Raw genomic sequence first — 13,821 nt, forward strand, 5'->3', positions numbered from 1 at the left:
TAATTTGATATCACTAATATCTAAAATCTAACAAGCAGTGAATACGCCTCATAACGTGTGCACTAGTGAGAATTAAATCCGATAGAGTTTAATAAGTAATCGAGTTTAATGGTAATCTGAAATTGTTTTAAAAGATTGTTTCAATATTTCCATTGCAGCACGCTGTTTACGGAAAATAGAAAGCAGATTTAGCATCACTGAATTATTAAAACGCAACGAAGAAAAAACTTTAGTATAGTGGCGTGAACCTTCTGTTTTGCTTTCAGCATACTAAAACTCGCAGAAGAAGTAAATTTCTATTTAATTCCAGCTTTTATGAATTAGTCTATGGAAATGCGAATTTGCATGTACATTCGCAGGGTACTTAGTACTTACTGGCTATTGCTCTTTTAAAAAACCGACCTTGTTCAGGAACGTTTTTGATACATGTTAAACAAATTTTTTATAAAATGTTTTAATAATATTTAAAATGATTATGTGACGACAATCTCGGACTTTTACAATGTCTTCACAGTCTTGTATTGCATTTATTCATTTTTGTTCTAAATACATACAATCCACAGTCTAGATATAAATAAGATAAAATATAAAAGAATAATATTATGAATATTATTGGCACATAACAAAAGAGAGTCAGGAATGTTTTATGTAAATTTTACGAAGAATACATATTGTACACTTCGGAAAAGATTACGGCCCTGGTTAGAGTATGTGTATTCAGGAAAATTCGCGGAATTCCGCAAGGAATTTCAAATGCTGGGAGACTTATTGAGTGGTTAAGAACAGGGACTATAACTGTTATAACCAATATAAAATAAAGTCATAGAATAACAAGTATTTCATCGACTAAAATCGTGTTGGTTACAAATAAGGATTATAAGTAACCGAAAATTTTTTCTCTTGTTGGTAAATGTTATCGTTGAGAAGAATTCATTTCGATCACACTTGTAACAGTTACCAATGAGAAAAATTTATTTTGATAGCTCATAACAGTTATCGATGGGAGAAGTTTGTTTCGGTCGCTCATAACAGTTGTCGATGAGAGAAATTTATTTCGATCGTTCATAACAGTAATTCGATGAGATTTTATTTCGATCGCTTATAACAATTATCAATGAGAGAAGTTCACTTCGATCGCTCATAACAGTTATTGATCAAGGAAAATTGTAATAGTTATTATTAAATAGTACAACTTTCAAATGGTAGACAATAAATTATTTCATAAATTTTTGATTCGTAAAATTAATTGCTACAATCAAATTGTAATGTGACAAACAAACAGATTTTGTGTTGTTCTTATGGTCTGTTGATTCGTGTTGTTGTACGAAACCTTCTCAATGAATTTCACAGGCTTGCTCCATCCGAAAAAGAGTAGACAACTCAATCATTAAATAAGCAACCGAAATGAATTTTCTCATCAACAATTATTATAAATAAGTGAAAAGAAATTCGTTCATCGATAACTGTTATGAGCGATCGAAATAAATTTCTCTCATCGATAACTGTAATGAGTGATCGAAATGAACTTCTCTCATCGATAACTGCTTTAAGCAATCGACACAGTTTTTCTTCATCGATAACAGTTATCGAGGAGAATCCAATCTTTTGAACACTAATAACTGTTATTTGTAACCAAAAAGTATAAAAATCGATATTTTTCAACCATTTTGTTCTTCGAATTTTTTTCTTTATATTTTGTATACATTATCTTAAATTTCAATAATAATCAACTTTTTATTAATGATTTTTACCGTAGAAAATTCCAGAATGACTGTTACTTTTGGTCCCTGGTTTAGAATACGTTCAACAGTGGATAGCTGTGGTCACTGTACTAAAATTGGCAAGAGTTTGCTGAGTCTCAATGCCCGAAGCATAATTCAAATAATAGCATTAAAGGAGCTTAGGAAATAAAAATGAAGAATAGTTCTGTCGGTGATTCACCATTATTTGTTGCTTGATAGATTCAGTTTCTTGTTTGAGATAAACTTTTGCACCGCTCACCCGTCTTCTTAGCATTCTAACAATGCGACAGGTTACAAACACCGTCGCGAAAGTTTTATCGTCTTTCCAGGCGAGTGTTCGTCACTGTCCCAGATCATTTATTCACACACACGTTTTCTGTCAATCGAAACAGAAAATCCAGCCATTTTCAATAAAATGACGAAATCATAAAATCAAAAATTGAAATATTTTGAGAACGTGAAAACAATTTTTAAATTCATGATTAATTTTATGAAAAGTAAGTAGGCGAATTCATAAAAGAACAAATGTTACCTTGTTTAAAATATTCAGCATTGTTATCTGACATCTGCGACGTAAATAATTCAATTTTGTTAACTTCATTGTTTGGGTGTGATATAACTTTATCTTTCAGTGAACTTAAATTTTATTCGGTGTATTTATTCTGTATGTCTGACAATTTTGATATAATTCTACATTTCATTAAATTAATAAAAATTACTGTGTATTCTGTGTATAGTAAAATATCTGTAATATGTAAAAAAATAGTCTGATTGTATTTCTTCTTACATTAGAAACAAAAGTCGTGTGCTGTATTTTTTATTAAATTATACTAAAAATTTTACGAAAATGTATAGAAGATTTAAAAGATAGTCTTGTACAACTGAAAATAATATTGTGTGCATTGCTAAAATAACTTCTGCACAGTACTATAAATGCACCAGCTTCATAACCTTGTGATTATTGCTGTAAGTAGAAGGAGTCGATGATAGCCAGACTGTTAGCGACATTAAATTTTATATTTCATAGACAACCTTTCCCGTAAAACGATATTGTTCGACTTTTCCACCATCTTTTTGCTATGAAATCGGTGGTCAGAGAACAATAGTGTAGCAGTTAAAAATAAAGGAAAAATATAAAATAGATTGTCCGCGTGCGGAGCATTGTTATCGAGAAAATGATATTTAATCTCTCGTCGGGCACACATGCCTCGAGTACAGGTGGCTGATGTGTTTGACCATTGATTAATATATCTACAATGTACGCAGTGCGCTATTATCTGTTTCCCACCAATCTTACCGTACCCTAATTATCAATTTACGTCAAGTTAACGTGGTAAACCAGTAATATCAAATTACCCTCTGTGATTATAAACACTGAAGCATAAATGAATCATATATATCATACATATACAGTCAAACCTGTTTTTGTGCGGTAGATAAGGACCGCAGAAAACAAATATTCACAAACTTCATAAATAGCTATAACAAATAATTTTTCACAACATATTAAAGAAAATTTTTTTATGCGGTGGAGAGGGACCGCGTGAAAAAGTCTCACTTAGAAAATATGTCAAAGCTTTACGAAATAGCGAGGAAGTGCTTTTCAAACAAAATAAATAATTAAATTACACATGGAAACATTTTGAAAAATTTTAATTTCTCATTTTAAACATGGAGAAATTTTCAAAATGTACATAATTCAATACATATACAGGGTGTCCTGCTGAAATGAGATCAGCAGGATATCTCGTAAGACGTTGTCGTTATCAAAAACGTGTTCCTACGAAAGTTGTTTGGTATGACGGGCTACATTACGTAGTATTAATTGTTTTCTTGTGGGTGGAGGATATTTCAAGGTCACCTTGATTTTTTTAAATGGAATGTCCTATTTTTTATACCATAAATCGATAGAGTAGCAAATTCTGAGTATAAAACTGTTGACCTTCATATGTCCTAAACCTAATAGTTAACTAGGTATTATCCAAAGAAGAAAGAAAATTGTTTCTATAATATCTCATTAACTATTAGGTTTAGGACATATGAAGGTCAATACTTTTATACTCAGAATTTGATACTCTATCGATCCATGGTATAAAAAAATTCATTTAAAAAAATCAAGGTGACCTTAAAATGTCCTCCACCACTCCACCCACAAGTAAACGATTAATACTACGTATTGTAGCCCGTCATACCAAACAACTTTTGTAAGATCACTTTTTTGATAACGACAACGTCTTCCGAGATATCCTGCTGATCTGATCGGTTATTCATATACCGCATAAAAAAAATCGCATTAAAAGAGACCGCACAAAAACAGGTTTGACTGTAATCAAAAACAATTTTAAAGATAATAATAAGCACACAGAATAAAAATACAATTTTTCCAAACAAATATAACGATTTTCCAAAACGACATGTACTACAGCGACTTGAAGAATTTCATGAAATATGTTGAAATTGGTATAAAAACTGCGAGCAAAGTTTTGAATCTTAGACTTTAGTATTTTTGCCTGTGTCCATTGCTCGTGACAATGTGCGCTGTGACTCACTGCCAATTTCTTTGGGTCCATCTCGCTCGTCGCTCGCTACCATAGTAAAGATCAAAGAAGCCGGCGCTCGTTCATTTCTCGGCAGTGACGAGTAACGGCGACGCGTCGCGGAATCATCGCCGACGCTCTCACGATAAACGAGAATATACGAACCAGAAGGGGGTGCGAGAGGGGTGCTCTCGGTATCACGAAACGGCATTGATTCCCAAGACGTAATCGGGTCTGAGCTTGTCGTCGGTGCTCGTGACGATTTACGAAGGAGGAGAGAGCCGCGTGCGAGATCCTTCAGCGGCGAAGTGCTTTGGGTCCTGGGCTGTCTCTCCCCGGAGTGCTCTGACCTGATTGAAAGATCCCGGGGATCGTATGCGAATAGATGAGGATTGACCGAAAGAAGGCGGGACGACTGCTCTGATGTCGTCGCGAAATCCTCGGAGGTTTCCGGTGGCAAAGTGAGGATGCTTGTAAACGCGGGCGGCCGTGTTTGCTCCCGCGAAGGCGGGATCCTTGTTTCTATGATGGGACGATCAGTCTTCGGTAGAGGAGTCCTGGCCGCCCGTGGGGGTCGGCCCCGGGACACCGGAGCAACAATTTCCACGCGGGGCTTCCGCAAAGACTCGTTAACCTACCGGCTCGTTACGTATCAGCCGTGAAATAACACCGGCCTGAGACGGATTTCCGGCGCTAAGCGCAACAGCTATCAACCGCTATGTTCCGTTCCGTTCCCTTCTGCTACCAACCCGAACCCTGCACGCTTAGTTCCACGTTTGCCTCGCTTGCCTCGCCTTGACTTGACTTGCTCGCCTCGCCTCGTTATCGCGAAGCCTTTCGAATGCTCGTGAATTGTTCACTCTTTCATTACCCAGGACGGTTACAATCGCGTGCCCTCCTCTCGCTTAACAACCGACGACGGCTCGATGCTTTGCTAAAGGAGAAACGTCTACCGAGCTACTTACACGTCCTGGGCGCCTTTTGTTCGCTCACATTCGACAACTATGAATATATAGAGGAGACGGGCGACGGGGTCCTGATTACGTAATCCCGTGAAAACCCGGCAGCTCGTTAGTCGATTAAACTAGCCGGAAGATTTTCGGTTTTTGTTTGGCTGCTTGCTCATCACCGGACAGGATACACTGCGTTAACACTGTATAGGGTGTACCATAACTGACTGAACACCAGTAAGTGACTGTTTTCAATGAATACTACGGAAAGAGACTTTAATTATTAATTTTTAATAAACAGAAGACAAGTAGAACTTTATCTTCATTCTTACTAGTTTGAATAGATTGAAAATAGTGTGGCGGTATAATTTTAATTCGTCTCATACATATACTGGATTGTACTCCTTCACTTTTGTCATAAATGCATGAAATGTGCGTTGCGGTGAATTTTCAAAAATATTCGTCCGAGTCGGAACAGTACACGGGCGCCATTCCTGAAGGATTAATCACGGTGAATTAAAGATTACACGTTGTTTCCGGTGTTTTTTAGTTATTGTACTGGTTGCATTTGGTAACAGGCTGGGAAATGCGCTGAATTTTGAACGCTCGTACCGTTGTTATTCTTATTGTTGTGTATCCTAGCTGTACAGGGTTAGATTGCGGTTATATCGGATGCCATTGTCGATTGCATGCGACACGTACCGCACACTTGTTTCAATATGCTTTTAATGCATCTGACCGTTCTTGCGCAACCAAGTTATTCTTCCACACGCACAGTGTGAGCAATGGACGAATCATAGAAAATCTGATATCTAAAATTCGAAGTCTAGTTACCTGGAAATTCTAATAAAAGTACGCTGGTTTGGATATTATTTACAATTTTCATTGACTCTCCTTTAGTGAATGATATTTGAATTTTATTCCAATTTTCAGTCTATTTTCAGCTTATTTGTTTAATTTGATTTTTGCCAAATTAACTTGCTTGTAATATTACCAATGTTTTCTAATTTTCTATGTGAAATGTTGATGCCGTAATTGTTATTAAAGCAGAGGACTAGATTTGTTCAGAAACTGTATAATTTGTTAATATAACAGGAAGAGAAATTATTTGCATACGTTCACGCATTTTTCAATCAATATCGAACAACAACGTTCTCCCATCTGTTTCTGTCAAACTTCATTCTCGTCACTCTGCCGATACAATAAAATTAACCTCTCATTAATCAGACCATTATTCTCTCGTTTCAACCTGATTTAATCGGTACAGATTTTGAAACAGTAGAAGAGGTATAAAAATCAATTGTTGGGGATAGATCCATCAATCATCTAAAATATGGAGCAAGATCATCAATACTATGCATTACAGATTTATCATTTCTTTATAAATAAATGTTTACTCTATTTGAAAAAGGTGCCGTATTAATTTTTACATTTAATAACTTCATTATATGCGCACACGTAAAAGCATGCGTGCTGTACAAGGTGAATAACAAATTATAGAAAATGCGACTGGAGAGCAAAAGGTACGGCCGCAACATGTAAATAAAATATATTGGCGGGGAGTACACACACCGAGTCACTTTAGAAATATTTTAGTGGCATATACTCACCATATAACCGAATACTGCTTTCAACATCACCCAGGGAATTTTTGGCCACGCACTTATACGTCCCCAAATCGTTTTTCTGAAGATTTCGGATAGTCAGTACCATCTTGACTTCAAACTGCGATTTGGCCACTGCTTGCACGTCGTATTGCTGGCTAGCTACTATCATTCCTGTAGGAACAGAAAATTTGTATTTTTCGATATTAATTTCTACATTTCCTGGAGGTGAATTATTTTTAAAACAAATTTTTATTCAAAATTAGAAACTACAAAAATTAATTAATTTCTTATAGTTTTGTAACACGTTTGTATGAACTTTGTGTACACGCAATTGAATTCTTAAAAATTATTAGTAATGTTGTCATTTTTATAATGTGTATCTACGACAATAAGGAGAATTGACCAACCTGTGGTCAGACTATTTTAGTAGCCACTGTGAGATCTTTCTATTACTATATGTAATGTAATGTATTTGTTTGAAATATGAAATAATTAATAAAACAACTATTGCAACATAATGCAACTATTTTTGGAAAGCATGTGAGGGTTAATGAGAACTATTCTCTCAGATCTGTTGCCTTATTAAACCTAATTATTTATAATGCGATTAAAGGAAGATTATTTTATGTGAAAAAAAGACAAAATGGTTTTACCATTATAAAATCATAGAAATTGGAAATATCTACCGTACAGTAAAACTGCTACAATCTGTATTCGTGACAAGTAGAAATAGCAAGCAATGGTCAGACAACTGGTCCGATGTACTCGTATGCAAAAAATATTTAAATTCAGTTCTCTCGAAAACGAAACATCACGTGGAAAAAATTCTATCCACCATTCTCCATTTATTTTTCCATGTAAAACCATCTCGTTCTCGGTTGTATCGCGAACTACGCTCTATGATTCGCAAAGTCGTCACGTATGTGTTAAATTGAGCGGAAGTTACTGCGGTCAATCAGATATCCCTTTAATCGTGGAACCTGAATTTTCCTCTTGCGTGAAGTTTCATTTCTTTTTTGTCTTTATAGTTCTGGCCATATATGGTCAATCAGAGTTTATCAGTTTTGTTTTTTAAGTGGTATAACAGATAGCAGAATACTTCAGCCACTTTCAGTAGGACTTCAAATTTAAACTTCAATAACAAATTGTTTCACATATAATTTAACCCCTTGTCCTACAATATCGTGTCAGACTCGTGATGCAGACTCTAAACAGAGTCTAATAAATATGTATGTTATGAATTTCCTTTAAACCGAGATAAAATTCTATTTTGGTTTCGTTGATGTATAGTTATCGGAGAACATGTAGGCATAAAATAGATATAAATTTTTTAGTGAATTACGAACTACAAAGAAAGTTCTAATCACTGAAACAGTAAAATAAATCGTAGGGCAAGGGGTTAACTTTTTAAAAAATATATGTTATACACCACGTACTTTTGCAGAACAATTAATACAAGAGAAAAAGAATATAAAATGTTTTAACACGACTTAAGACATACAAAAATTAATAGAAATTTGAGGATACGTCTATGTAGCCTTTTATGTTGCAATTAATGTAGACAATTTTTACTTTCCATAAAGATCTATGTATGAATTATGATAGATACACAAACAGAAAACAGGTTGGATTTTAAAACTGGCATAAATTACGATTTCCATGAAATTGTTTTGTATCGTAATTTCGATTTGAGAATAATTTCCATTACGCTAAAAATGGAGGCACGCAGTATGTAATGCATAAAGAGTTTGAAATAAAATTTAATATACGCGCATATACGAGATCGTTGAGAATATTGAAAACGAGCCGGAGAATATGGAAAGATGCATAAAAGTATGCGAAAATTCACTTCTTAAACGCGCCACGGGTCTCCTTATTACACTCCGAAACGAGCCGCGTGTGCGTGCGTGTATCTACGCGCGCCTATGTACGTGCATATACAAAATACATATATCGTATATACACACATATATATGTAGGTATACGGTAGAGAAAAAGGGGCGCAGGATTTTCTGTGCGAGGTGAAAATTACATACGAATGCATTGGGACGAAGTACTCTGAAGAAGTTGCGCTAAAGCGAAAGCATGTCTACTCGTACGGGCTACAAACTGCTACGAGAATATATTTGCGAACGGCCGGGAGTAATTCACTCTCGCATTGGTCTACAACTTTTTTGCGAATTCCCGCGAGGAAATATTAAACCTGTTAAAGAAAAGCTGTGTTTGCTCCTGTCGCAAACCTTGACAGCCGTTGTGAAACACTGCCGTGCAGTTTGCTTTAATCGTGTTAGAGAGACCGAATCCGTTAATGTAATTCAACATCGAAAAAGTCCACCTCGAAGTTGAATGTTCTGCTCTGCATATTAATTTCATTTTCATATTGTTTGATGGTTTTGTATTTGACTAGACTGCGTAACTTTTATTTTAAAGCGGCGCAGAATTTTTTGCAAATATCTGCACATTACAAATTAATGAAAGCAGGAAACCCACGAAAAGGGCTGGAGAATTGATAATTAACAAAATGAAACTAGTAGAAAACTGTAGACAAAAGTGAGTTTGATTTTACATTTTTGTGATAAAAATTTTTACATTCATTCATTATATTAGCTGTAACAATTTATAGGACCTCTGCTTTTGTTCCTTACAGTTTGTAACTACTGTGAAGCAATTATACGAAGTACGAACTGTATTCCAGTGTCGCCAGATTGAGACTTGTGTCCCCACTCTACCTTTCCCTACTACGACGCTATTCCCCCACGCTTTCGCCCGGTCACATGACGCGTTTCGTCTCTGTCGTACAAGTGTTCGGTACTGGCAGAGAGAAGGTAACTTTTCCCCTCAATTCCCCTCCCCTCATCGGGCGACATTGCTGTATTCCCCTCAATTTCCCCGATCTGGCAACGAAAGTGATACGTTGTCTTTTTTCGATATCCAGAGAGCCTGTTATTGGCAATATTTTTTAACGTTGAATTTATGTACACGCACAGCGAATGTTTCTGGAAGTGATATATGGCTATGTTCAATATTCGAAGAGATTGTTATTGGCAGAAGACAATTCCGATGCGAATGAATCGCCAAAAGTGTTTTAACATATTGGTAGATATATATTTTAAATCTGAATAAAGTATGGATAAAATATTCATTAATAAAAGAACTGTATTATAACGTTAATCCAGTTTATATTGTTATAAATGCATCCCACTCGCTAAGTACACAAGCTGTGTGAAGATAGAAATGATTTCTAGTGGAGGAAGTATATTTGGAATACTGTTAGTAATTTGGAATATCGAAGTACTTCAAAAACCATGTTATCTATTAATTACAAACATTAATAACTTGTTACATCGAAAATAATAGGAGCGAATGACCTGTTATCTAATATGATTTAGGGGCGAATCGTAATTTTGGATTCCTGACTCATTCTGCATAATAAAGAAACGTCAATTTGTAAATGTTCCCTGTCAAATATTCACTGATTGCGATCATCGTTCAAATATGTCGGAACCTAAGAATAAATAATTTAACTCATTAATTTGAATATCTATTATAAAGTTTCATGTCAATTTTGCGATTATTTGTGTGGTAAACCTCGCCGGATATATTATTACTAACAGTTCTGTGTAAGTCAACTCTCTAATTTGTCTTTAATTTGTTGACTTCACACATTTCTCGCCTGAGTAACAAAGAGATAAATAACCGTTGAATAAATTGTTGTAAATTTTTATACATCTCAAGCAAATCGGTTTTCCAACTATGCTAGACCTCCACCGGCAGAAGTGCCATGTTGAAACTGGTGGAACAAAAATGGGACAATTCGAAACAGAATCGATTAGTCGACTGTTAGCGAACGTCAAGGTTGGGTTGTAGGGCGTAAAGCAAAGAAACATGAAAGGTAGAACGCTGTGGCAGGATTTGCTCGGACCGGAAAGTACATGCAGGAGTCCTGGACTACAAGCTAGAGATCAAGCGACCAACAGAGAGATCTCACCGTTATCCTTCTCCCAATAATTAATCGCCTTCGGCGAAGCCTCGACAAAACATTCCAGGGCTACGTCCGTGCTCAGAGGAGCTCCGACCAGTTGATTAGGTACCTGAATTACCGGCGGAACTGTGACACAGAATCACAGATACAGATTGTAGTCGGGCCCACGCTGTAGGCGTTCCCCTTCGTTCACGGCGAAGGAGTTCGGTAAAGGATCGGACACGTGCAATCACTATTACTCACAATGAACGTTGATAAAAATGCGTTTGCTGACTGCCGGTGGCACGCCGTTGCTGGCGATACAGAGGTACACTCCCATCTCGTTCCGTGAGATCTTCGTCAGGTTCAGCTCCTCGCCTTCGGCCTCGTACGCCGAGGTAACTAAACAGAATAAACTAACTAAATAAACCAAATAACAACTAGCATTTTTAACGTATGATTATTGAGATTCCAATGCATCCATCAGGAATTATTCAACAAATGTATTTCTCCGGGTAGACAGGGTGTTCACGAGGTTATTAGCCAACGTTATTCTTGCAAATAATAAATAGTAGGAAACAATGAGATAGGAAATATAATGTTTTTCGCAATCATTTTTTTGTATGTACACTACTTGTTTAGAAATGTATACAGGGTTCAGTTGAAGGAGGCCACCTAAATATCACCTTTATTTTTAATGACACAAAAAATATTTATGGTATTGTATAAATTAAATGGTATCGAAGGAGTAATATCATAGAAGAACAATTTCTTTTGTCCGGTTATTTTTTCAGTTTTTCCAAGGACATCGTTATTTTTTTATCGGTAAAAGTTTTTTTTTATTCCATCTTATAGCAGCTGAAAAAACACATTTGAATATGCTTAAGTCAATAACAAGATGGAATAAAAAAAAAGTTTTCCCGATAAAAAATAACGATGACCTTGAAAAAACTATGAAAAAATAACTGGACAAAAAGAAATTGTTCTTCTACGATATCCCTCCTTCGATACCATTTGAATTATGCCAAAAATATTTTTTTTGTGCCATTAAAAATAACGGAGATATTTGAATATATTTTTTAAACGAATACATTTCAACATTTTGAATATTTCTAAAAGCAAAATAACGATCAAGAACGTAATTAACAGAGCCGAAATGAAAGCTTTAATATGATCTAATAAGATATCATCAGAGTTTGAATAGTAACGCAAGAAGAATCTGATTATTATATTCTTATCACTGACAATGAGATATCATTCTTACCCGGCGCAATTCGTTATCGAGTAATTAAAGAATTACAGAATATCGATTCCGAGAAGTATTTAAATTTTCCTGGATCTACCTGTGAAGGTAATCTCGCGATTATTATAAAAGTTCTTAAATTCATTACAATAGGAACGGTCTAATCGATATCAATAAAACTGAATGTAGTCATCGACCTTGCTACGGCATCACGTGATCCGCTAAATGTAAAAATTACAGAAAATTTATTCTGAACTTTTTAACTTAAATATTAGCAAACACTTCGTTCGTTTTGTATTGATTATGAATTATTTAAAGATAGACTTAAAAAAGGGTGTATAAATATTATTGATAAGTGAATTTGTAAAATTGTTTGTACAAAAGGAAGAGAGAAATATTTTTACAATGCCATGAATAAGATTTCATTTCATTCTATTAACATAAAATTTCATTTTATGAAATTCGTGAAAATGGAAATAATCTTGTGGTCCTCAAGTTATAAATAAGTTTTCCCACTAGAGAACAATTTATCGAGTTTTAAAACTCCAAACGCCAAGTAACAGTTTTAATGCCAGTCATTACTCTTTAGATTATCTTTGTCCAGAGACAAGCTTCATACATTCCAAGGCTCTTTTTAATTACTGAACTTCAGGTCATTGCACTTGAAGATGTCCCCGAGAGAGAATGACAAGAAAAACTTGAAAGACAGTACTATTATTTCGTTTCTAATCTTGTTCTTCTCTTAGTGCGCTCTCGCTGTAAACTTCGAAAAAAGTATCGGTTTTTCTGAAGTTGTAAATTGAAGCTGCCATTTGTACTGTGTGCGACCTGCTAATAGCAGAAACTAATCATCTGCAATTTAATTATGCAACACATCCGAATAATAGGACAATTTAGTCTTGTAATCGGAGAGCTTGTAATTTTGTTTACAATCACGAAATGATGTCCCTACGGAGCTTCCACCCGCAATGCGATGAAATGGTGATACTGCAGGGAAAATATTATTATTTATGCAGTTGACAAAATTGGGAAAGTTGTTCAGCTCTGTTTCAAAATATATTATTCGATTACAACCAGAACAATTAACAGAGAATTGAAGTTTTCTAATTGAAATAATAAGGAAAGTTTGTCAATTTGGATAACTGGGAAGGTATTTTATGAATGTGTCAATTTCTTTCTGATTAGTGTAAAATTCGTGAGAATTCTGTCGTAAAAATTGGTGAAATACTTTGAAAAAATACAATTCAATGTCACAATTAAAACATAAGTTACACTTGACATCAACATAATAATAATTTTATATGTGATACGGTATTAATGTATTAGAACGCATTTTTATTATTTGTAAATAATCAATAAATTCAAAAACACCTAATATTTACACAGAGAGAAATTAAATGAACAGTTTGCTGGTCAGGTTTGATTATAATTTATATTTCTCCTATTTTTCCCAATTACGTACATTCTCGATGTAGTTATACCAGCACAGCGAGGAGAAACATTATGTCAATATTAGTTTGGAAGAGAGAAGCGATGGCTAATGTAAGTAAGAGAAATCACACCAATACCAAACGCTTTCCCTCCTTCAACGAAATCAGCAGTCTCTTCGGGCAACTTGCATATAAATTCCGTAGAAAATTGCAGGTTGAAAACGAACTTTCGCCGCACTATTTGCTAACTGTTCCAACAGAAATCGCTAATTAATGAGTTTGTAAATCATAAATCATCGAGTTACGCTTGAATTCTCGACGGGGTTGCATTACGTCGCAGATTCGAAAGCA

General features: G+C 35.1%; 1 protein-coding gene across 3 annotated transcripts in view; it reads right to left on the reverse strand.

Moving 5' to 3' along the window:
- The window catches only part of LOC143214762 (lachesin), a 156,497-nt gene that overhangs the window by 19,896 nt on the left and 122,780 nt on the right, over positions 1-13,821 (reverse strand). For all 3 annotated transcript variants that reach the window (XM_076436134.1, XM_076436133.1, XM_076436135.1), the window contains exons 7-9: positions 11,062-11,199; positions 10,825-10,944; positions 6,840-7,007 (exon numbers count right to left, since the gene is read on the reverse strand). In XM_076436134.1, the coding sequence (XP_076292249.1) occupies positions 6,840-7,007; positions 10,825-10,944; positions 11,062-11,199 (426 nt within the window). The remainder of the gene's footprint in view (positions 1-6,839; positions 7,008-10,824; positions 10,945-11,061; positions 11,200-13,821) is intronic.

Source organism: Lasioglossum baleicum, chromosome 13, assembly GCF_051020765.1.
Source record: "Lasioglossum baleicum chromosome 13, iyLasBale1, whole genome shotgun sequence".
In the NCBI taxonomy this organism is placed as follows: Eukaryota; Metazoa; Arthropoda; class Insecta; order Hymenoptera; family Halictidae; genus Lasioglossum; species Lasioglossum baleicum.